The 25,398-nt window shown below is 42.8% G+C and overlaps 1 protein-coding gene across 1 annotated transcript in view; it reads right to left on the bottom strand.

Moving 5' to 3' along the window:
- Positions 1-57: 57 nt before the first annotated feature.
- The window catches only part of LOC116411522 (acid-sensing ion channel 1C-like), a 29,257-nt gene continuing 3,916 nt past the window's right edge, over positions 58-25,398 (bottom strand). The window contains exons 3-8 of the mRNA XM_031903938.1: positions 25,142-25,292; positions 23,794-23,921; positions 15,406-15,556; positions 14,611-14,664; positions 14,333-14,486; positions 58-157 (exon numbers count right to left, since the gene is read on the bottom strand). Coding sequence (XP_031759798.1) covers positions 58-157; positions 14,333-14,486; positions 14,611-14,664; positions 15,406-15,556; positions 23,794-23,921; positions 25,142-25,292 — 738 coding nt within the window. The remainder of the gene's footprint in view (positions 158-14,332; positions 14,487-14,610; positions 14,665-15,405; positions 15,557-23,793; positions 23,922-25,141; positions 25,293-25,398) is intronic.

Below are 25,398 nucleotides of genomic sequence, written 5' to 3'. Positions count from 1 at the left end.
GAGAAAGGTGTGGGGTATTATCAGGATAAGAAATTAATACAAGACGCAGAGACAGTTTTACAAACCTAGAAGTCCAGCCATCTCATATGCCTTCTTCTGCTCAATTGTCTCATAGTTTAAAGCCTCAAAGAAAATGTCCAAAACCAGGATATTCTCCCTGAGAGAGAAGTGCAGATAAAGCAACGACTGAGAGGATGGGCACAAGGAAATAGACTGTTGGCGTAGGGAAAGGGGACTGTTAGATTGGGAGATGGGGGGGGGGAATAAGCAATAGAATGGCAGAATGGGGTAGAGAATAAAGCAAGGAGAACAGAAAATGGTGAAGAGGAACAGGAGGTCGAAGATATCTGTATATCTCTAAATAATAATAACAAAAGTAATGAGCAATGACAAAATAGTGCAGATAAAGAATAGAGCATAGTCAGTGGGAAAGAATGGAAGGAAGAATGAGATAAGACAAAACAATGAGTATGGAATTGAGCTGGGTCAAAGAATATTGAGTGAGGGAGAGGAAATGTAGAAATAGTATTACAAAGAAGGATGAGTAGGAAAAGAAGACATAGGAATAGGATAATAAAAAGTGCAAAGATGGTGTAGAGCACAAAAGAAATGAAGGGTGAGTAGAGAAGAAAGGATGGAGACACAGGGAATACAGAATGGTGAGTAGAGAAAGAAGGATGGAGATATGAGGGAATACAGAATGGTGAGTAGAGAAGGAAGGATGGAGACATGAGGGAATACAGAATGGTGAGTAGAGAAGGAAGGATAGAGATATGAGGGAATACAGAATGGTGAGTAGAGAAGGAAGGATGGAGACATGAGGGAATACAGAATGGTGAGTAGAGAAGGAAGGATGGAGACATGAGGGAATACAGAATGGTGAGTAGAGAAGGAAGGATGGAGACATAGGGAATACAGAATGGCGAGTAGAGAAGGAAGGATGGAGACATGAGGGAATACAGAATGGTGAGTAGAGAAGGAAGGATGGCGACATGAGGGAATACAGAATGGTGAGTAGAGAAGGAAGGATGGAGACATGAGGGAATACAGAATGGTGAGTAGAGAAGGAAGGATGGAGACATAGGGAATACAGAATGGCGAGTAGAGAAGGAAGGATGGAGACATGAGGGAATACAGAATTGTGAGTAGAGAAGGAAGGATGGAGACATGAGGGAATACAGAATGGTGAGTAGAGAAGGAAGGATGGAGACATAGGGAATACAGAATGGTGAGTAGAGAAGGAAGGATAGAGACATGAGGGAATACAGAATGGTGAGTAGAGAAGGAAGGATGGAGATATGAGGGAATACAGAATGGCGAGTAGAGAAGGAAGGATGGAGATATGAGGGAATACAGAATGGTGAGTAGAGAAGGAAGGATGGCGACATGAGGGAATACAGAATGGTGAATAGAGAAGGAAGGATGGAGATATGAGGGAATACAGAATGGTGAGTAGAGAAGGAAGGATGGAGACATAGGGAATACAGAATGGTGAGTAGAGAAGGAAGGATAGAGACATGAGGGAATACAGAATGGTGAGTAGAGAAGGAAGGATGGCGACATGAGGGAATACAGAATGGTGAGTAGAGAAGGAAGGATGGAGACATAGGGAATACAGAATGGCGAGTAGAGAAGGAAGGATAGAGACATGAGGGAATACAGAATGGTGAGTAGAGAAGGAAGGATGGAGATATGAGGGAATACAGAATGGCGAGTAGAGAAGGAAGGATGGAGATATGAGGGAATACAGAATGGTGAGTAGAGAAGGAAGGATGGCGACATGAGGGAATACAGAATGGTGAATAGAGAAGGAAGGATGGAGATATGAGGGAATACAGAATGGTGAGTAGAGAAGGAAGGATGGAGATATGAGGGAATACAGAATGGCGAGTAGAGAAGGAAGGATGGAGACATGAGGGAATACAGAATGGTGGGTAGAGAAGGAAGGATGGATATATGAGGGGATACAGAATGGCAAGTATAGAAGGAAGGATGGAAATATGAGGGAATACAGAATGGCGAGTAGAGAAGGAAGGATGGAGATATGAGGGAATACAGAATGGTGAGTAGAGAAGGAAGGATGGAGACATGAGGGAATACAGAATGGCGAGTAGAGAAGGAAGGATGGAGATATGAGGGAATACAGAATGGTGAGTAGAGAAGGAAGGATGGAGACATGAGGGAATACAAAATGGTGAGTAGAGAAGGAAGGATGGAGATATGAGGGAATACAGAATGGCGAGTAGAGAAGGAAGGATGGAGACATGAGGGAATACAGAATGGCGAGTAGAGAAGGAAGGATGGAGATATGAGGGAATACAGAATGGCGAGTAGAGAAGGAAGGATAGAGATATGAGGGAATACAGAATGGCGAGTAGAGAAGGAAGGATGGAGATATGAGGGAATACAGAATGGTGAGTAGAGAAGGAAGGATGGAGACATGAGGGAATACAGAATGGCGAGTAAAGAAGGAAGGATGGAGACATGAGGGAATACAGAATGGTGAGTAGAGAAGGAAGGATGGAGATATGAGGGAATACAGAATGGCGAGTAGAGAAGGAAGGATGGAGATATGAGGGAATACAGAATGGTGAGTAGAGAAGGAAGGATGGAGATATGAGGGAATACAGAATGGCGAGTAGAGAAGGAAGGATGGAGACATGAGGGAATACAGAATGGCGAGTAAAGAAGGAAGGATGGAGACATGAGGGAATACAGAATGTCGAGTAGAGAAGGAAGGATAGAGATATGAGGGAATACAGAATGGCGAGTAGAGAAGGAAGGATGGAGATATGAGGGAATACAGAATGGCGAGTAGAGAAGGAAGGATGGAGACATGAGGGAATACAGAATGGCGAGTAAAGAAGGAAGGATGGAGACATGAGGGAATACAGAATGGCGAGTAGAGAAGGAAGGATGGAGACATGAGGGAATACAGAATGGCGAGTAGAGAAGGAAGGATGGAGACATGAGGGAATACAGAATGGCGAGTAAAGAAGGAAGGATGGAGACATGAGGGAATACAGAATGGCGAGTAGAGAAGGAAGGATAGAGATATGAGGGAATACAGAATGGCGAGTAGAGAAGGAAGGATGGAGATATGAGGGAATACAGAATGGTGAGTAGAGAAGGAAGGATGGAGACATGAGGGAATACAGAATGGCGAGTAAAGAAGGAAGGATGGAGATATGAGGGAATACAGAATGGTGAGTAGAGAAGGAAGGATGGAGATATGAGGGAATACAGAATGGCGAGTAGAGAAGGAAGGATGGAGACATGAGGGAATACAGAATGGTGAGTAGAGAAGGAAGGATGGAGACATGAGGGAATACAGAATGGCGAGTAGAGAAGGAAGGATGGAGATATGAGGGAATACAGAATGGTGAGTAGAGAAGGAAGGATGGAGACATGAGGGAATACAGAATGGCGAGTAGAGAAGGAAGGATGGAGATATGAGGGAATACAGAATGGTGAGTAGAGAAGGAAGGATGGAGACATGAGGGAATACAGAATGGCGAGTAGAGAAGGAAGGATGGAGATATGAGGGAATACAGAATGGCGAGTAGAGAAGGAAGGATGGAGACATGAGGGAATACAGAATGGCGAGTAGAGAAGGAAGGATGGAGATATGAGGGAATACAGGATGGTGAGTAGAGAAGGAAGGATGGAGATATGAGGGAATACAGAATAGTGAGTAGAGAAGGAAGGATGGAGACATGAGGGAATACAGAATAGTGAGTAGAGAAGGAAGGATGGAGACATGAGGGAATACAGAATGGCGAGTAAAGAAGGAAGGATGGAGACATGAGGGAATACAGAATGGTGAATAGAGAAGGAAGGATGGAGATATGAGGGAATACAGAATGGTGAGTAGAGAAGGAAGGATGGAGATATGAGGGAATACAGAATGGCGAGTAGAGAAGGAAGGATAGAGATATGAGGGAATACAGAATGGTGAGTAGAGAAGGAAGGATGGAGACATGAGGGAATACAGAATGGTGAGTAAAGAAGGAAGGATGGAGACATGAGGGAATACAGAATGGTGAGTAAAGAAGGAAGGATGGAGACATGAGGGAATACAGAATGGTGAGTAAAGAAGGAAGGATGGAGACATGAGGGAATACAGAATGGCGAGTAAAGAAGGAAGGATGGAGACATGAGGGAATACAGAATGGTGAGTAAAGAAGGAAGGATGGAGACATGAGGGAATACAGAATGGTGAGTAAAGAAGGAAGGATGGAGACATGAGGGAATACAGAATGGTGAGTAAAGAAGGAAGGATGGAGACATGAGGGAATACAGAATGGCGAGTAGAGAAGGAAGGATAGAGATATGAGGGAATACAGAATGGTGAGTAAAGAAGGAAGGATGGAGACATGAGGGAATACAGAATGGTGAGTAGAGAAGGAAGGATGGAGACATGAGGGAATACAGAATGGTGAGTAAAGAAGGAAGGATGGCGACATGAGGGAATACAGAATGGCGAGTAGAGAAGGAAGGATGGAGACATGAGGGAATACAGAATGGCGAGTAGAGAAGGAAGGATAGAGATATGAGGGAATACAGAATGGTGAGTAAAGAAGGAAGGATGGAGACATGAGGGAATACAGAATGGCGAGTAGAGAAGGAAGGATGGAGACATGAGGGAATACAGAATGGCGAGTAGAGAAGGAAGGATAGAGATATGAGGGAATACAGAATGGTGAGTAAAGAAGGAAGGATGGAGACATGAGGGAATACAGAATGGTGAGTAAAGAAGGAAGGATGGAGACATGAGGGAATACAGAATGGTGAGTAGAGAAGGAAGGATGGAGACATGAGGGAATACAGAATGGCGAGTAGAGAAGGAAGGATAGAGATATGAGGGAATACAGAATGGTGAGTAGAGAAGGAAGGATGGAGATATGAGGGAATACAGAATGGTGAGTAGAGAAGGAAGGATGGCGACATGAGGGAATACAGAATGGTGAGTAGAGAAGGAAGGATGGAGACATGAGGGAATACAGAATGGTGAATAGAGAAGGAAGGATGGAGATATGAGGGAATACAGAATGGTGAGTAGAGAAGGAAGGATGGAGATATGAGGGAATACAGAATGGCGAGTATAGAAGGAAGGATGGAAATATGAAGGAATACAGAATGGCGAGTAGAGAAGGAAGGATGGAGATATGAGGGAATACAGAATGGCGAGTAGAGAAGGAAGGATGGAGACATGAGGGAATACAGAATGGCGAGTAGAGAAGGAAGGATGGAGATATGAGGGAATACAGAATGGTGAGTAGAGAAGGAAGGATGGAGATATGAGGGAATACAGAATAGTGAGTAGAGAAGGAAGGATGGAGACATGAGGGAATACAGAATAGTGAGTAGAGAAGGAAGGATGGAGACATGAGGGAATACAGAATGGCGAGTAAAGAAGGAAGGATGGAGACATGAGGGAATACAGAATGGCGAGTCGAGAAGGAAGGATAGAGACATGAGGGAATACAGAATGGTGAGTAAAGAAGGAAGGATGGAGACATGAGGGAATACAGAATGGTGAGTAAAGAAGGAAGGATGGAGACATGAGGGAATACAGAATGGCGAGTAGAGAAGGAAGGATAGAGATATGAGGGAATACAGAATGGTGAGTAAAGAAGGAAGGATGGAGACATGAGGGAATAAAGAATGGTGAGTAAAGAAGGAAGGATGGAGACATGAGGGAATACAGAATGGTGAGTAAAGAAGGAAGGATGGAGACATGAGGGAATACAGAATGGTGAGTAAAGAAGGAAGGATGGAGACATGAGGGAATACAGAATGGTGAGTAAAGAAGGAAGGATGGAGACATGAGGGAATACAGAATGGCGAGTAGAGAAGGAAGGATAGAGATATGAGGGAATACAGAATGGTGAGTAAAGAAGGAAGGATGGAGACATGAGGGAATACAGAATGGTGAGTAGAGAAGGAAGGATGGAGATATGAGGGAATACAGAATGGTGAGTAAAGAAGGAAGGATGGAGACATGAGGGAATACAGAATGGCGAATAGAGAAGGAAGGATAGAGATATGAGGGAATACAGAATGGTGAGTAGAGAAGGAAGGATGGCGACATGAGGGAATACAGAATGGTGAGTAGAGAAGGAAGGATGGAGACATGAGGGAATACAGAATGGTGAGTAGAGAAGGAAGGATGGAGATATGAGGGAATACAGAATGGTGAGTAAAGAAGGAAGGATGGAGACATGAGGGAATACAGAATGGTGAGTAAATAAGGAAGGATGGCGACATGAGGGAATACAGAATGGTGAGTAGAGAAGGAAGGATGGAGACATGAGGGAATACAGAATGGTGAGTAGAGAAGAAAGGATGGAGACATGAGGGAATACAGAATGGTGAGTAGAGAAGGAAGGATGGAGACATGAGGGAATAGAGAATGGTGAGTAGAGAAGGAAGGATGGCGACATGAGGGAATACAGAATGGTGAGTAGAGAAGGAAGGATGGAGATATGTGGGAATACAGAATGGTGAGTAGAGAAGGAAGGATGGCGACATGAGGGAATACAGAATGGTGAGTAGAGGAGGAAGGATGGAGACATGAGGGAATACAGAATGGTGAGTAGAGAAGGAAGGATGGAGATATGAGGGAATACAGAATGGTGAGTAAAGAAGGAAGGATGGAGACATGAGGGAATACAGAATGGTGAGTAGAGAAGGAAGGATGGAGACATGAGGGAATACAGAATGGTGAGTAAAGAAGGAAGGATGGCGACATGAGGGAATACAGAATGGCGAGTAGAGAAGGAAGGATGGAGACATGAGGGAATACAGAATGGCGAGTAGAGAAGGAAGGATAGAGATATGAGGGAATACAGAATGGTGAGTAAAGAAGGAAGGATGGAGACATGAGGGAATACAGAATGGCGAGTAGAGAAGGAAGGATGGAGACATGAGGGAATACAGAATGGCGAGTAGAGAAGAAAGGATAGAGATATGAGGGAATACAGAATGGTGAGTAAAGAAGGAAGGATGGAGACATGAGGGAATACAGAATGGTGAGTAAAGAAGGAAGGATGGAGACATGAGGGAATACAGAATGGTGAGTAAAGAAGGAAGGATGGAGACATGAGGGAATACAGAATGGCGAGTAGAGAAGGAAGGATAGAGATATGAGGGAATACAGAATGGTGAGTAGAGAAGGAAGGATGGAGATATGAGGGAATACAGAATGGTGAGTAGAGAAGGAAGGATGGCGACATGAGGGAATACAGAATGGTGAGTAGAGAAGGAAGGATGGAGACATGAGGGAATACAGAATGGTGAATAGAGAAGGAAGGATGGAGATATGAGGGAATACAGAATGGTGAGTAGAGAAGGAAGGATGGAGATATGAGGGAATACAGAATGGCGAGTATAGAAGGAAGGATGGAAATATGAGGGAATACAGAATGGCGAGTAGAGAAGGAAGGATGGAGATATGAGGGAATACAGAATGGCGAGTAGAGAAGGAAGGATGGAGACATGAGGGAATACAGAATGGCGAGTAGAGAAGGAAGGATGGAGATATGAGGGAATACAGAATGGTGAGTAGAGAAGGAAGGATGGAGATATGAGGGAATACAGAATAGTGAGTAGAGAAGGAAGGATGGAGACATGAGGGAATACAGAATAGTGAGTAGAGAAGGAAGGATGGAGACATGAGGGAATACAGAATGGCGAGTAAAGAAGGAAGGATGGAGACATGAGGGAATACAGAATGGCGAGTCGAGAAGGAAGGATAGAGACATGAGGGAATACAGAATGGTGAGTAAAGAAGGAAGGATGGAGACATGAGGGAATACAGAATGGTGAGTAAAGAAGGAAGGATGGAGACATGAGGGAATACAGAATGGCGAGTAGAGAAGGAAGGATAGAGATATGAGGGAATACAGAATGGTGAGTAAAGAAGGAAGGATGGAGACATGAGGGAATACAGAATGGTGAGTAAAGAAGGAAGGATGGAGACATGAGGGAATACAGAATGGTGAGTAAAGAAGGAAGGATGGAGACATGAGGGAATACAGAATGGCGAGTAGAGAAGGAAGGATAGAGATATGAGGGAATACAGAATGGTGAGTAAAGAAGGAAGGATGGAGACATGAGGGAATAAAGAATGGTGAGTAAAGAAGGATGGATGGAGACATGAGGGAATACAGAATGGTGAGTAAAGAAGGAAGGATGGAGACATGAGGGAATACAGAATGGTGAGTAAAGAAGGAAGGATGGAGACATGAGGGAATACAGAATGGTGAGTAAAGAAGGAAGGATGGAGACATGAGGGAATACAGAATGGCGAGTAGAGAAGGAAGGATAGAGATATGAGGGAATACAGAATGGTGAGTAAAGAAGGAAGGATGGAGACATGAGGGAATACAGAATGGTGAGTAGAGAAGGAAGGATGGAGATATGAGGGAATACAGAATGGTGAGTAAAGAAGGAAGGATGGAGACATGAGGGAATACAGAATGGCGAATAGAGAAGGAAGGATAGAGATATGAGGGAATACAGAATGGTGAGTAGAGAAGGAAGGATGGCGACATGAGGGAATACAGAATGGCGAGTAGAGAAGGAAGGATAGAGATATGAGGGAATACAGAATGGTGAGTAGAGAAGGAAGGATGGAGACATGAGGGAATACAGAATGGTGAGTAGAGAAGGAAGGATGGAGATATGAGGGAATACAGAATGGTGAGTAAAGAAGGAAGGATGGAGACATGAGGGAATACAGAATGGTGAGTAAATAAGGAAGGATGGCGACATGAGGGAATACAGAATGGTGAGTAGAGAAGGAAGGATGGAGACATGAGGGAATACAGAATGGTGAATAGAGAAGGAAGGATGGAGATATGAGGGAATACAGAATGGTGAGTAGAGAAGGAAGGATGGAGATATGAGGGAATACAGAATGGCGAGTATAGAAGGAAGGATGGAAATATGAGGGAATACAGAATGGCGAGTAGAGAAGGAAGGATGGAGATATGAGGGAATACAGAATGGCGAGTAGAGAAGGAAGGATGGAGACATGAGGGAATACAGAATGGCGAGTAGAGAAGGAAGGATGGAGATATGAGGGAATACAGAATGGTGAGTAGAGAAGGAAGGATGGAGATATGAGGGAATACAGAATAGTGAGTAGAGAAGGAAGGATGGAGACATGAGGGAATACAGAATAGTGAGTAGAGAAGGAAGGATGGAGACATGAGGGAATACAGAATGGCGAGTAAAGAAGGAAGGATGGAGACATGAGGGAATACAGAATGGCGAGTCGAGAAGGAAGGATAGAGACATGAGGGAATACAGAATGGTGAGTAAAGAAGGAAGGATGGAGACATGAGGGAATACAGAATGGTGAGTAAAGAAGGAAGGATGGAGACATGAGGGAATACAGAATGGCGAGTAGAGAAGGAAGGATAGAGATATGAGGGAATACAGAATGGTGAGTAAAGAAGGAAGGATGGAGACATGAGGGAATACAGAATGGTGAGTAAAGAAGGAAGGATGGAGACATGAGGGAATACAGAATGGTGAGTAAAGAAGGAAGGATGGAGACATGAGGGAATACAGAATGGCGAGTAGAGAAGGAAGGATAGAGATATGAGGGAATACAGAATGGTGAGTAAAGAAGGAAGGATGGAGACATGAGGGAATAAAGAATGGTGAGTAAAGAAGGATGGATGGAGACATGAGGGAATACAGAATGGTGAGTAAAGAAGGAAGGATGGAGACATGAGGGAATACAGAATGGTGAGTAAAGAAGGAAGGATGGAGACATGAGGGAATACAGAATGGTGAGTAAAGAAGGAAGGATGGAGACATGAGGGAATACAGAATGGCGAGTAGAGAAGGAAGGATAGAGATATGAGGGAATACAGAATGGTGAGTAAAGAAGGAAGGATGGAGACATGAGGGAATACAGAATGGTGAGTAGAGAAGGAAGGATGGAGATATGAGGGAATACAGAATGGTGAGTAAAGAAGGAAGGATGGAGACATGAGGGAATACAGAATGGCGAATAGAGAAGGAAGGATAGAGATATGAGGGAATACAGAATGGTGAGTAGAGAAGGAAGGATGGCGACATGAGGGAATACAGAATGGCGAGTAGAGAAGGAAGGATAGAGATATGAGGGAATACAGAATGGTGAGTAGAGAAGGAAGGATGGAGACATGAGGGAATACAGAATGGTGAGTAGAGAAGGAAGGATGGAGATATGAGGGAATACAGAATGGTGAGTAAAGAAGGAAGGATGGAGACATGAGGGAATACAGAATGGTGAGTAAATAAGGAAGGATGGCGACATGAGGGAATACAGAATGGTGAGTAGAGAAGGAAGGATGGAGACATGAGGGAATACAGAATGGTGAGTAGAGAAGGAAGGATGGCGACATGAGGGAATACAGAATGGTGAATAGAGAAGGAAGGATGGAGATATGAGGGAATACAGAATGGTGAGTAGAGAAGGAAGGATGGCGACATGAGGGAATACAGAATGGTGAATAGAGAAGGAAGGATGGAGACATGAGGGAATACAGAATGGTGGGTAGAGAAGGAAGGATGGATATATGAGGGGATACAGAATGGCAAGTATAGAAGGAAGGATGGAAATATGAGGGAATACAGAATGGCGAGTAGAGAAGGAAGGATAGAGATATGAGGGAATACAGAATGGCGAGTAGAGAAGGAAGGATGGAGACATGAGGGAATACAGAATGGCGAGTAGAGAAGGAAGGATAGAGATATGAGGGAATACAGAATGGTGAGTAGAGAAGGAAGGATGGAGACATGAGGGAATACAGAATGGCGAGTAGAGAAGGAAGGATGGAGATATGAGGGAATACAGAATGGTGAGTAGAGAAGGAAGGATGGAGACATGAGGGAATACAGAATGGCGAGTAGAGAAGGAAGGATGGAGATATGAGGGAATACAGAATGGCGAGTAGAGAAGGAAGGATAGAGATATGAGGGAATACAGAATGGCGAGTAGAGAAGGAAGGATGGAGATATGAGGGAATACAGAATGGTGAGTAGAGAAGGAAGGATAGAGATATGAGGGAATACAGAATGGCGAGTAGAGAAGGAAGGATGGAGATATGAGGGAATACAGAATGGTGAGTAGAGAAGGAAGGATGGAGACATGAGGGAATACAGAATGGCGAGTAAAGAAGGAAGGATGGAGACATGAGGGAATACAGAATGGTGAGTAGAGAAGGAAGGATGGAGATATGAGGGAATACAGAATGGCGAGTAGAGAAGGAAGGATGGAGATATGAGGGAATACAGAATGGTGAGTAGAGAAGGAAGGATGGAGATATGAGGGAATACAGAATGGCGAGTAGAGAAGGAAGGATGGAGACATGAGGGAATACAGAATGGCGAGTAAAGAAGGAAGGATGGAGACATGAGGGAATACAGAATGGCGAGTAGAGAAGGAAGGATAGAGATATGAGGGAATACAGAATGGCGAGTAGAGAAGGAAGGATGGAGATATGAGGGAATACAGAATGGTGAGTAGAGAAGGAAGGATGGAGACATGAGGGAATACAGAATGGTGAGTAGAGAAGGAAGGATGGAGACATGAGGGAATACAGAATGGTGAGTAGAGAAGGAAGGATGGAGATATGAGGGAATACAGAATGGTGAGTAGAGAAGGAAGGATGGAGACATGAGGGAATACAGAATGGTGAGTAGAGAAGGAAGGATGGAGATATGAGGGAATACAGAATGGTGAGTAGAGAAGGAAGGATGGAGACATGAGGGAATACAGAATGGTGAGTAGAGAAGGAAGGATGGAGATATGAGGGAATACAGAATGGTGAGTAGAGAAGGAAGGATGGAGACATGAGGGAATACAGAATGGTGAGTAGAGAAGGAAGGATGGAGATATGAGGGAATACAGAATGGTGAGTAGAGAAGGAAGGATGGAGACACGAGGGAATACAGAATGGTGAGTAGAGAAGGAAGGATGGAGATATGAGGGAATACAGAATGGCAAGTATAGAAGGAAGGATGGAAATATGAGGGAATACAGAATGGCGAGTAGAGAAGGAAGGATAGAGATATGAGGGAATACAGAATGGTGAGTAGAGAAGGAAGGATGGAGATATGAGGGAACACAGAATGGTGAGTAGAGAAGGAAGGATGGAGACATGAGGGAATACAGAATGGTGAGTAGAGAAGGAAGGATGGAGATATGAGGGAATACAGAATGGTGAGTAGAGAAGGAAGGATAGAGATATGAGGGAATACAGAATGGTGAGTAGAGAAGGAACGATGGAGATATGAGGGAACACAGAATGGTGAGTAGAGAAGGAAGGATGGAGATATGAGGGAACACAGAATGGTGAGTAGAGAAGGAAGGATGGAGACACGAGGGAATACAGAATGGTGAGTAGAGAAGGAAGGATGGAGATATGAGGGAATACAGAATGGCGAGTAGAGAAGGAAGGATAGAGATATGAGGGAATACAGAATGGTGAGTAGAGAAGGAAGGATGGAGATATGAGGGAACACAGAATGGTGAGTAGAGAAGGAAGGATGGAGACACGAGGGAATACAGAATGGTGAGTAGAGAAGGAAGGATGGAGATATGAGGGAATACAGAATGGTGAGTAGAGAAGGAAGGATGGAGACACGAGGGAACACAGAATGGTGAGTAGAGAAGGAAGGATGGAGATATGAGGGAATACAGAATGGTGAGTAGAGAAGGAAGGATGGAGACATGAGGGAACACAGAATGGTGAGTAGAGAAGGAAGGATAGAGATATGAGGGAATACAGAATAGTGAGTAGAGAAGGAAGGATGGAGATATGAGGGAATACAAAATGGTGAGTAGAGAAGGAAGGATGGAGACATGAGGGAATACAGAATGGTGAGTAGAGAAGGAAGGATGGAGATATGAAGGAATACAGAATGGTGAGTAGAGAAGGAAGGATGGAGACATGAGGGAACACAGAATGGTGAGTAGAGAAGGAAGGATAGAGATATGAGGGAATACAGAATAGTGAGTAGAGAAGGAAGGATGGAGATATGAGGGAATACAGAATGGTGAGTAGAGAAGGAAGGATGGAGACATGAGGGAACACAGAATGGTGAGTAGAGAAGGAAGGATAGAGATATGAGGGAATACAGAATAGTGAGTAGAGAAGGAAGGATGGAGACATGAGGGAATACAGAATGGTGAGTAGAGAAGGAAGGATGGAGATATGAGGGAATACAGAATGGTGAGTAGAGAAGGAAGGATGGAGACATAGGGAATACAGAATGGTGAGTAGAGAAGGAAGGATGGAGACATGAGGGAATACAGAATGGTGAGTAGAGAAGGAAGGATAGAGATATGAGGGAATACAGAATGGTGAGTAGAGAAGGAAGGATGGAGATATGAGGGAATACAGAATGGTGAGTAGAGAAGGAAGGATGGAGATATGAGGGAATACAGAATGGTGAGTAGAGAAGGAAGATTGGAGACATGAGGGAATACAGAATGGTGAGTAGAGAAGGAAGGATGGAGATATGAGGGAATACAGAATGGTGAGTAGAGAAGGAAGGATGGAGATATGAGGGAATACAGAATGGCGAGTAGAGAAGGAAGGATGGAGATATGAGGGAATACAGAATGGTGAGTAGAGAAGGAAGGATGGAGATATGAGGGAATACAGAATGGTGAGTAGAGAAGGAAGATTGGAGACATGAGGGAATACAGAATGGTGAGTAGAGAAGGAAGGATGGAGACATGAGGGAATACAGAATGGTGAGTAGAGAAGGAAGGATGGAGACATGAGGGAACACAGAATGGTGAGTAGAGAAGGAAGGATGGAGACATGAGGGAATACAGAATGGTGAGTAGAGAAGGAAGGATGGAGACATGAGGGAATACAGAATAGTGAGTAGAGAAGGAAGGATGGAGACATGAGGGAATACAGAATAGTGAGTAGAGAAGGAAGGATGGAGACATGAGGGAATACAGAATGGTGAGTAGAGAAGGAAGGATGGAGACATGAGGGAATACAGAATGGTGAGTAGAGAAGGAAGGATGGAGACATGAGGGAATACAGAATGGTGAGTAGAGAAGGAAGGATGGAGATATGAGGGAATACAGAATGGCGAGTAGAGAAGGAAGGATGGAGATATGAGGGAATACAGAATGGCGAGTAGAGAAGGAAGGATAGAGATATGAGGGAATACAGAATGGCGAGTAGAGAAGGAAGGATAGAGATATGAGGGAACACAGAATGGTGAGTAGAGAAGGAAGGATGGAGACATGAGGGAACACAGAATGGTGAGTAGAGAAGGAAGGAGGACCAAGACCATCTCTCACGCTATGTATTGTTCGGTTTTATTATATTTCCGGGCTAAGTATCTGGCCGACGCTTTGCTTGGGATCTTCACCATCGACAGCTCTTTCCCATATCTCACTGTGCGGCAAGGGGTGTCACACACACAGAAAGTGTTGTCCTCTTCTACTAGGAAATCTGTAATTTACACACAAAGGGAGTGAGGAAGGGGAGGAGGAGGCCGGATGGTCGGCAGGTTGGTGGGACGGAGTAGGAATGAAGTATTTGTGCATTTTGTGGCCAGAGAATAAGTATCTCTCACCCAGCTGGATGTCCGCACACTTGTACTGGTCAGGGCTGCACACAGTGGCGTTACCTGTAGGAGTAAATAGGAGACCTTATAGTAAGTCTATAGGCTGTTCTGCCCCCCGGGCACTTGGGGTACAGATATTTATATCCAGAATAAATCTGTTAGAAGCCCTGTGAGTGGTTACAATTTAGGAATGGATTATATCTAGAAGTGAGAACATTATGAAAGGTAGATCCTCGGGATCCATGTTCACCCTGGGGCAGGAGGGCATTGGGGGGATGTGGGGGTGGCACTTAAGCACTCTCACTCCCTTTATTAGTGCTCTTGCCCACGTGACCCCTCAGGGTTAGGAATGACCCCTCGGAAATAGTCGCCTCTCCCCAAATCTGCTGAGTGTTTGGTGGAAAGGTCAATCCATGATCCTTCTTCTGGACCTCAGCCTTCAGCCGAGCAACTAGTAATACAATCTCTATGGGGCTTCTCTATGAGTAACTGGGGGGGTCAAACAATAATCGTTCTTGGGGGCCTCCTTTTCACTTGACACTGACAAATAAAATATCTCTCCCAGGAAGTTTATTGGCCTGAGCTGAGTGTTGGAAAAGAGACATTGGTCCCTCACTGACCAATCATTCCTCTATGCAACATGGCAGCCCCCATAAATAATACCCTCTGTGCAAAACTGCCACATTTACATATAACCCTGTAATAATAAATGCTGGGTCTGTATGGTTTCCTTCTGGGCATCATTAAGTTGCCATTGGAGATCCCCCCCCCCACTAACTGCCCCAGGATCCTCCCCCTCCTCACCAGGCATGTGCACCATACGACATTTGCACTTCTCAACGATGTAGCGCGACTCGCAGTCGATCCGACAAGCGGTGATACTGTAGGTGCGGAAGTAAGGGGAGTCCAGAGGCTCAGAACGACAGTCGCCCCATGGCCGGGGCAAGTAAACCAGCTGGGAGCAAAGGGGTTAAGGGCAGAATAAAGAACAAAAAAGATAGGAAGAAAAAAAGGGGGAATAAAAAGGGAATTTCATAGACAATTCCCAAAAAATACAGTATCCCTAGGGATTATACTTTATACTTACACCCTATAGCAAATCCCTGCATAATAGAGTATCCCTAGGGATTATACCTTATACTTACACCCTATAGCAAATCCCTGCATAATAGAGTATCCCTAGGGATTATACCTTATACTTACACCCTATAGCAAATCCCTGCATAATAGAGTATCCCTAGGGATTATACCTTATACTTACACCCTATAGCAAATCCCTGCATAATAGAGTATCCCTAGGGATTATACTTTATACTTACACCCTATAGCAAATCCCTGCATAATAGAGTATCCCTAGGGATTATACCTTATACTTACACCCTATAGCAAATCCCTGCATAATAGAGTATCCCTAGGGATTATACCATATACTTACACCCTATAGCAAATCCCTGCATAATAGAGTATCCCTAGGGATTATACCTTATACTTACACCCTATAGCAAATCCCTGCATAATAGAGTATCCCTAGGGATTATACCATATACTTACACCCTATAGCAAATCCCTGCATAATAGAGTATCCCTAGGGATTATACCTTATACTTACACCCTATAGCAAATCCCTGCATAATAGAGTATCCCTAGGGATTATACCTTATACTTACACCCTATAGCAAATCCCTGCACAATAGAGTATCCCTAGGGATTATACCTTATGCTTACACCCTATAGCAAATACCCGCATAATTGAGTATCCCTAGGGATTATACCTTATACTTACACCCTATAGCAAATCCCTGCATAATAGAGTATCCCTAGGGATTATACCTTATACTTACACCCTATAGCAAATCCCTGCATAATAGAGTATCCCTAGGGATTATACCTTATACTTACACCCTATAGCAAATCCCCGCATAATAGAGTATCCCTAGGGATTATACCTTATACTTACACCCTATAGCAAATCCCCGCATAATAGAGTATCCCTAGGGATTATACCTTATACTTACACCCTATAGCAAATCCCTGCATAATAGAGTATCCCTAGGGATTATACCTAATACTTACACCCTATAGCAAATCCCTGCATATTAGAGTATCCCTAGGGATTATACCTTATACTTACACCCTATAGCAAATCCCCACATAATAGAGTATCCCTAAGGATTATACCTTATACTTACACCCTATAGAACATCCCCGCATAATAGAGTATCCCTAGGGATTATACCTTATACTTACACCCTATAGCAAATCCCCACATAATAGAGTATCCCTAGGGATTATACCTTATACTTACACCCTATAGCAAATCCCTGCATAATAGAGTATCCCTAGGGATTATACCTAATACTTACACCCTATAGCAAATCCCTGCATAATAGAGTATCCCTAGGGATTATACCTTATATTTACACCCTATAGCAAATCCCTGCACAATAGAGTATCCCTAGGGGTTATACCTTATACTTACACCCTATAGCAAATCCCTGCATAATAGAGTATCCCTAGGGGTTATACCTTATACTTACACCCTATAGCAAATCCCTGCATAATAGAGTATCCCTAGGGATTATACCTTATGTTTAAACCCTATAGCAAATCCCTGCATAATAGAGTATCCCTAGGGATTATACCTTATACTTACACCCTATAGCAAATCCCTGCATAATAGAGTATCCCTAGGGATTATACCTTATACTTACACCCTATAGCAAATCCCTGCATAATAGAGTATCCCCAGGGATTATACCTTATACTTACACCCTATAGCAAATCCCTGCATAATAGAGTATCCCTAGGGATTATACCTAATACTTACACCCTATAGCAAATCCCTGCATAATAGAGTATCCCTAGGGATTATACCTTATATTTACACCCTATAGCAAATCCCTGCACAATAGAGTATCCCTAGGGGTTATACCTAATACTTACACCCTATAGCAAATCCCTGCATAATAGAGTATCCCTAGGGATTATACCTTATGTTTAAACCCTATAGCAAATCCCTGCATAATAGAGTATCCCTAGGGATTATACTTTATACTTACACCCTATAGCAAATCCCTGAATAATAGAGTATCCCTAGGGATTATACCTTATACTTACACCCTTTAGAAAATCCCCGCATAATAGAGTATCCCCAGGGATTATACCATATACTTACACCCTATAGCAAATCCCTGCATAATAGAGTATCCCTAGGGATTATACCTAATACTTACACCCTATAGCAAATCCCTGCATAATAGAGTATCCCTAGGGATTATACCTTATACTTACACCCTATAGCAAATCCCTGCATAATAGAGTATCCCTAGGGATTATACCTTATATTTACACCCTATAGCAAATCCCTGCATAATAGAGTATCCCTATGGATTATACCTTATACTTACACCCTATAGCAAATCCCTGCATAATAGAGTATCCCTAGGGATTATACCTTATACTTACACCCTATAGCAAATCCCTGCATAATAGAGTATCCCTAGGGATTATACCTTATACTTACACGCTATAGCAAATCCCTGCATAATAGAGTATCCATAGGGATTATACCTAATACTTACACTCTATAGCAAATCCCTGCATAATAGAGTATCCCTAGGGATTATACCTTATATTTACACCCTATAGCAAATCCCTGCATAATAGAGTATCCCTAGGGATTATACCTTATACGTACACCCTATAGCAAATCCCCGCATAATAGAGTATCCCTAGGGATTATACCTTATATTTACACCCTATAGCAAATCCCCGCATAATAGAGTATCCCTAGGGATTATACCTTATACTTACACCCTATAGCAAATCCCCACATAATAGAGTATCCCTAGGGATTATACCTTATACTTACACCCTATTGAACATCCCCGCATAATAGAGTATCCCTAGGGATTATACCTTATACTTACACCCTATAGAACATCCCCGCATAATAGAGTATCCCTAGGGATTATACCTAATACTTACACCCTTTAGCAAATCCCTGCATAATAGAGTATCCCTAGGGATTATACCTTATACTTACACCCTATAGCAAATCCCTGCATAATAGAGTATCCCTAGGGATTATACCTAATACTTACACCCTATAGCAAATCCCTGCATAATAGAGTATCCCTAGGGATTATACCTTATACTTACACCCTATAGCAAATCCCCACATAATAGAGTATCCCTAGGGATTATACTTTATACTTACACCCTATAGCAAATCCCTGCATAATAGAGTATCCGTAGGGATTATACCTTATATTTACACCCTATAGCAAATCCCTGCATAATAGAGTATCCCTAGGGATTATACCTTATACTTACACCCTATAGCAAATCCCTGCATAATAGGGTATCCCTAGGGATTATACCTAATACTTACACCCTATAGCAAATCCCTGCATAATAGAGTATCCCTAGGGATTATACCTTATACTTACACCCTATAGCAAATCCCTGCATAATAGAGTATCCCTAGGGATTATACCTAATACTTACACCCTATAGCAAATCCCTGCATAATAGAGTATCCCTAGGGATTATACCTTATACTTACACCCTATAGCAAATCCCCACATAATAGAGTATCCCTAGGGATTATACCTTATACTTACACCCTATAGCAAATCCCTGCATAATAGAGTATCCCTAGGGATTATACCTTATATTTACACCCTATAGCAAATCCCTGCATAATAGAGTATCCCTAGGGATTATACCTTATACTTACACCCTATAGCAAATCCCTGCATAATAGAGTATCCCTAGGGATTATACCTTATACTTACACCCTATAGCAAATCCCTGCATAATAGAGTATCCCTAGGGATTATACCATATACTTACACCCTATAGCAAATCCCTGCATAATAGAGTATCCCTAGGGATTATACCTTATGCTTACACCCTATAGCAAATACCCGCATAATTGAGTATCCCTAGGGATTATACCTTATACTTACACCCTATAGCAAATCCCTGCATAATAGAGTATCCCTAGGGATTATACCTTATACTTACACCCTATAGCAAATCCCTGCATAATAGAGTATCCCTAGGGATTATACCTTATACTTACACCCTATAGCAAATCCCCGCATAATAGAGTATCCCAAGGGATTATACCTTATACTTACACCCTATAGCAAATCCCTGCATAATAGAGTATCCCTAGGGATTATACCTAATACTTACACCCTATAGCAAATCCCTGCATATTAGAGTATCCCTAGGGATTATACCTTATACTTACACCCTATAGCAAATCCCCACATAATAGAGTATCCCTAGGGATTATACCTTATACTTACACCCTATAGAACATCCCCGCATAATAGAGTATCCCTAGGGATTATACCTTATACTTACACCCTATAGAACATCCCCGCATAATAGAGTATCCCTATGGATTATACCTTATACTTACACCCTATAGCAAATCCCTGCATAATAGAGTATCCCTAGGGATTATACCTTATACTTACACCCTATAGCAAATCCCTGCATAATAGAGTATCCCTAGGGATTATACTTTATACTTACACCCTATAGAAAATCCCTGCATAATAGAGTATCCCTAGGGATTATACCTTATACTTACACCCTATAGCAAATCCCTGCATAATAGAGTATCCCTAGGGATTATACCATATACTTACACCCTATAGCAAATCCCTGCATAATAGAGTATCCCTAGGGATTATACCTTATACTTACACCCTATAGCAAATCCCTGCATAATAGAGTATCCCTAGGGATTATACCTTATACTTACACCCTATAGCAAATCCCTGCATAATAGAGTATCCCTAGGGATTATACCTTATACTTACACCCTATAGCAAATCCCTGCATAATAGAGTATCCCTAGGGATTATACCTTATACTTACACCCTATAGCAAATCCCTGCACAATGGAGTATCCCTAGGGATTATACCTTATGCTTACACCCTATAGCAAATACCCGCATAATTGAGTATCCCTAGGGATTATACCTTATACTTACACCCTATAGCAAATCCCTGCATAATAGAGTATCCCTAGGGATTATACCTTATATTTACACCCTATAGCAAATCCCTGCATAATAGAGTATCCCTAGGGATTATACCTTATACTTACACCCTATAGCAAATCCCTGCATAATAGAGTATCTCTAGGGATTATACCTTATACTTACACCCTATAGCAAATCCCTGCATAATAGAGTATCCCTAGGGATTATACCTTATACTTACACCCTATAGAACATCCCCGCATAATAGAGTATCCCTAGGGATTATGCTTTATACTTACACCCTATAGCAAATCCCTGCATAATAGAGTATCCCTAGGGATTATGCTTTATACTTACACCCTATAGCAAATCCCCGCATAATAGAGTATCCCTAGGGATTATACCTTATACTTACACCCTATAGCAAATCCCTGCATAATAGAGTATCCCTAGGGATTATACCTAATACTTACACCCTATAGCAAATCCCTGCATAATAGAGTATCCCTAGGGATTATACCTTATACTTACACCCTATAGCAAATCCCCACATAATAGAGTATCCCTAGGGATTATACCTTATACTTACACCCTATAGCAAATCCCTGCATAATAGAGTATCCCTAGGGATTATACCTTATATTTACACCCTATAGCAAATCCCTGCATAATAGAGTATCCCTAGGGATTATACCTTATACTTACACCCTATAGCAAATCCCTGCATAATAGAGTATCCCTAGGGATTATACCTTATATTTACACCCTATAGCAAATCCCTGCATAATAGAGTATCCCTAGGGATTATACCTTATACTTACACCCTATAGCAAATCCCTGCATAATAGAGTATCTCTAGGGATTATACTTTATACTTACACCCTATAGCAAATCCCTGCATAATAGAGTATCCCTAGGGATTATACCTTATACTTACACCCTATAGAACATCCCCGCATAATAGAGTATCCCTAGGGATTATGCTTTATACTTACACCCTATAGCAAATCCCTGCATAATAGAGTATCCCTAGGGATTATGCTTTATACTTACACCCTATAGCAAATCCCCGCATAATAGAGTATCCCTAGGGATTATACCTTATACTTACACCCTATAGCAAATCCCTGCATAATAGAGTATCCCTAGGGATTATACCTTATACTTACACCCTATAGCAAATCCCCGCATAATAGAGTATCCCTAGGGATTATACCTTATACTTACACCCTATAGCAAATCCCTGCATAATAGAGTATCCCTAGGGATTATACTTTATACTTACACCCTATAGCAAATCCCTGCATAATAGAGTATCCCTAGGGATTATACCTTATACTTACACCCTATAGCAAATCCCTGCATAATAGAGTATCCCTATGGATTATACCTTATACTTACACCCTATAGAACATCCCCGCATAATAGAGTATCCCTAGGGATTATGCTTTATACTTACACCCTATAGCAAATCCCTGCATAATAGAGTATCCCTAGGGATTATACCTTATACTTACACCCTATAGCAAATCCCTGCATAATAGAGTATCCCTAGGGATTATACCTTATACTTACACCCTATAGCAAATCCCTGCATAATAGAGTATCCCTAGGGATTATACATTATAATTAGACTCCATAGCAAATACCTGGATAGTAGAGTATCCCTAGGGATTATACCATATACTTACACCCTATAGCAAATCCCTGCATAATAGAGTATCCCTAGGGATTATACCATATACTTACACCCTATAGCAAATCCCTGCATAATAGAGTATCCCTAGGGATTATACCTTATACTTACACCCTATAGCAAATCCCTGCATAATAGAGTATCCCTAGGGATTATACCTTATACTTACACCCTATAGCAAATCCCTGCATAATAGAGTATCCCTAGGGATTATACCTTATACTTACACCCTATAGCAAATCCCTGCATAATAGAGTATCCCTAGGGATTATACATTATAATTAGACTCCATAGCAAATACCTGGATAGTAGAGTATCCCTAGGGATTATACCATATACTTACACCCTATAGCAAATACCTGGATAGTAGAGTATCCCTAGGGATTATACCATATATTTACACCCTATAGCAAATCCCTGCATAATAGAGTATCCCTAGGGATTATACCATATACTTACACCCTATAGCAAATCCCTGCATAATAGAGTATCCCTAGGGATTATACCTTATACTTACACCCTATAGCAAATCCCTGCATAATAGAGTATCCCTAGGGATTATACCATATACTTACACCCTATAGCAAATCCCTGCATAATAGAGTATCCCTAGGGATTATACCATATACTTACACCCTATAGCAAATCCCTGCATAATAGAGTATCCCTAGGGATTATACCTTATACTTACACCCTATAGCAAATCCCTGCATAATAGAGTATCCCTAGGGGTTATACCTAATACTTACACCCTATAGCAAATCCCTGCATAATAGAGTATCCCTAGGGATTATACCTTATGTTTAAACCCTATAGCAAATCCCTGCATAATAGAGTATCCCTAGGGATTATACCTTATGTTTAAACCCTATAGCAAATCCCTGCATAATAGAGTATCCCTAGGGATTATACCTTATACTTACACCCTATAGCAAATCCCCGCATAATAGAGTATCCCTAGGGATTATACATTATAATTAGACTCCATAGCAAATACCTGGATAGTAGAGTATCCCTAGGGATTATACCATATACTTACACCCTATAGCAAATACCTGGATAGTAGAGTATCCCTAGGGATTATACCATATACTTACACCCTATAGCAAATCCCTGCATAATAGAGTATCCCTAGGGATTATACCTTATACTTACACCCTATAGCAAATCCCTGCATAATAGAGTATCCCTAGGGATTATACCATATACTTACACCCTATAGCAAATCCCTGCATAATAGAGTATCCCTAGGGATTATACCTTATACTTACACCCTATAGCAAATCCCTGCATAATAGAGTATCCCTAGGGATTATACATTATAATTAGACTCCATAGCAAATACCTGGATAGTAGAGTTTCCATAGGTTTTACACAGGAAACAGGCAAGACAAGAGAGAAAGAGAGTTCTATAGAAGGAAAAAGAGACAGTTAAAGGGACAGGAAGGGAATGAGAGCGCTATGGAAATACCAGAGGGCAAAGGATACTTCTTGCTGTTGGCAGGACACAAAAGTCTGAAATCCAGGGGCCACACCGAACCCCAACTGGTCTATGAATGGGGGTTCCTCCTGGCTGTGTATCTGAACCTTCACCCCAGCCTCAAGGGATGTCTCATCTATCCGCCCGGGGCAGAATGAGAGAGAGAAGAAGAGACAGAGAATGTGGCCCCCTGGCGTGGGCATGTGTAGTTCTGCAGTAGGGTATGTCACAGTGTATCATGGGTTAATGGGTACCATAAAACTACCCCCCGAGCCTTACAGGGACAGTACTGGCCCATATGAGAGAGATGTAAGGACTGGGCGGGGGGGCCCCAAACAAAGGAGGTGCAACTGGGCCAACAATAGGAACCCTGGACTTGCAGTGCAACCTACCTTCATTAACTCCTCCTAAAAACAACATTGACCTGATTGGCTGGGACTGTGCTTTAGGTGTGGCTGCCTGGGCGGGGCTATGGGTTATGCTTGGCTGAATGGTTTTCCCTTAGGTAATTAAAGAGGAAGGTAATGGGTGCTGTCCCCTCCCATCTCCTCCTTATCCCCTCCCCTTCCCCTCTCTCCAATACTGTTCTTTATTATATTGCAAATGAACATACCATTGGGCTCCACCTCATGTCACTTGTATGGGATCACCTACCCCCATAACCCCCCATACAGGTAGGTGTATGGGATCACCTACCCCCATAACCCCCCATACAGGTAGGTGTATGGGATCACCTACCCCCATAACCCCCCATACAGGTAGGTGTATGGGATCACCTACCCCCATAACCCCCCATACAGGTAGGTGTATGGGATCACCTACCCCCATAACCCCCCATACAGGTAGGTGTATGGGATCACCTACCCCTATAACCCCCCATACAGGTGTATGGGATCACCTACCCCCATAACCCCCCATACAGGTAGGTGTATGGGATCACCTACCCCCATAACCCCCCATACAGGTGTATGGGATCACCTACCCCCATAACCCCCCATACAAGTAGGTGTATGGGATAACCTACCCCTATAGCCCCCCATACAGGTAGGTGTATAGGATAACCTACCCCTATAGCCCCCCATACAGGTAGGTGTATGGGATCACCTACCCCCATAACCCCCCATACAGGTAGGTGTATGGGATCACCTACCCCCATAACCCCCCATACAGGTAGGTGTATGGGATCACCTACCCCCATAACTCCTCATAAAGGTAGGTGTATGGGATCACCTACCCCCATTACCCCCCATACAGGTAGGTGTCAGTCACAAAAGGGAACTACCATCCTATCTGCTCGGGTCAATTCATTCCATCTTACCCATGTCCCCAAACACAAGGGGGTATATTATATCCTACCTGTCTCTCCAAACACAGGTAGGTACTCATCCTGCTGAATATCCAGCATCAGCTCCAGGCCATTCCCCGTGCCGCCCTTTAGGGTGTAGAGAAGCTCGTACCCATCCTGCCCCGAGTTGAAGGTGTAGCACTTGCCATAGCGGGTATAGACCTGGGGGAGATGGGGGCAAATTAAGAAGACACAGAATAGGTAAGTGTTGGGCTCTAGGGGTCACTGTAGTTTCCTGCTGGTTTCTGTATCACTTGTGCAACCCAAG

Source organism: Xenopus tropicalis, chromosome 6 (genome assembly GCF_000004195.4).
Source record: "Xenopus tropicalis strain Nigerian chromosome 6, UCB_Xtro_10.0, whole genome shotgun sequence".
In the NCBI taxonomy this organism is placed as follows: Eukaryota; Metazoa; Chordata; class Amphibia; order Anura; family Pipidae; genus Xenopus; species Xenopus tropicalis.
The sequence above is the reverse complement of the archived record's forward strand: the minus strand, read 5'-3'. Positions and strand labels throughout refer to the sequence as shown.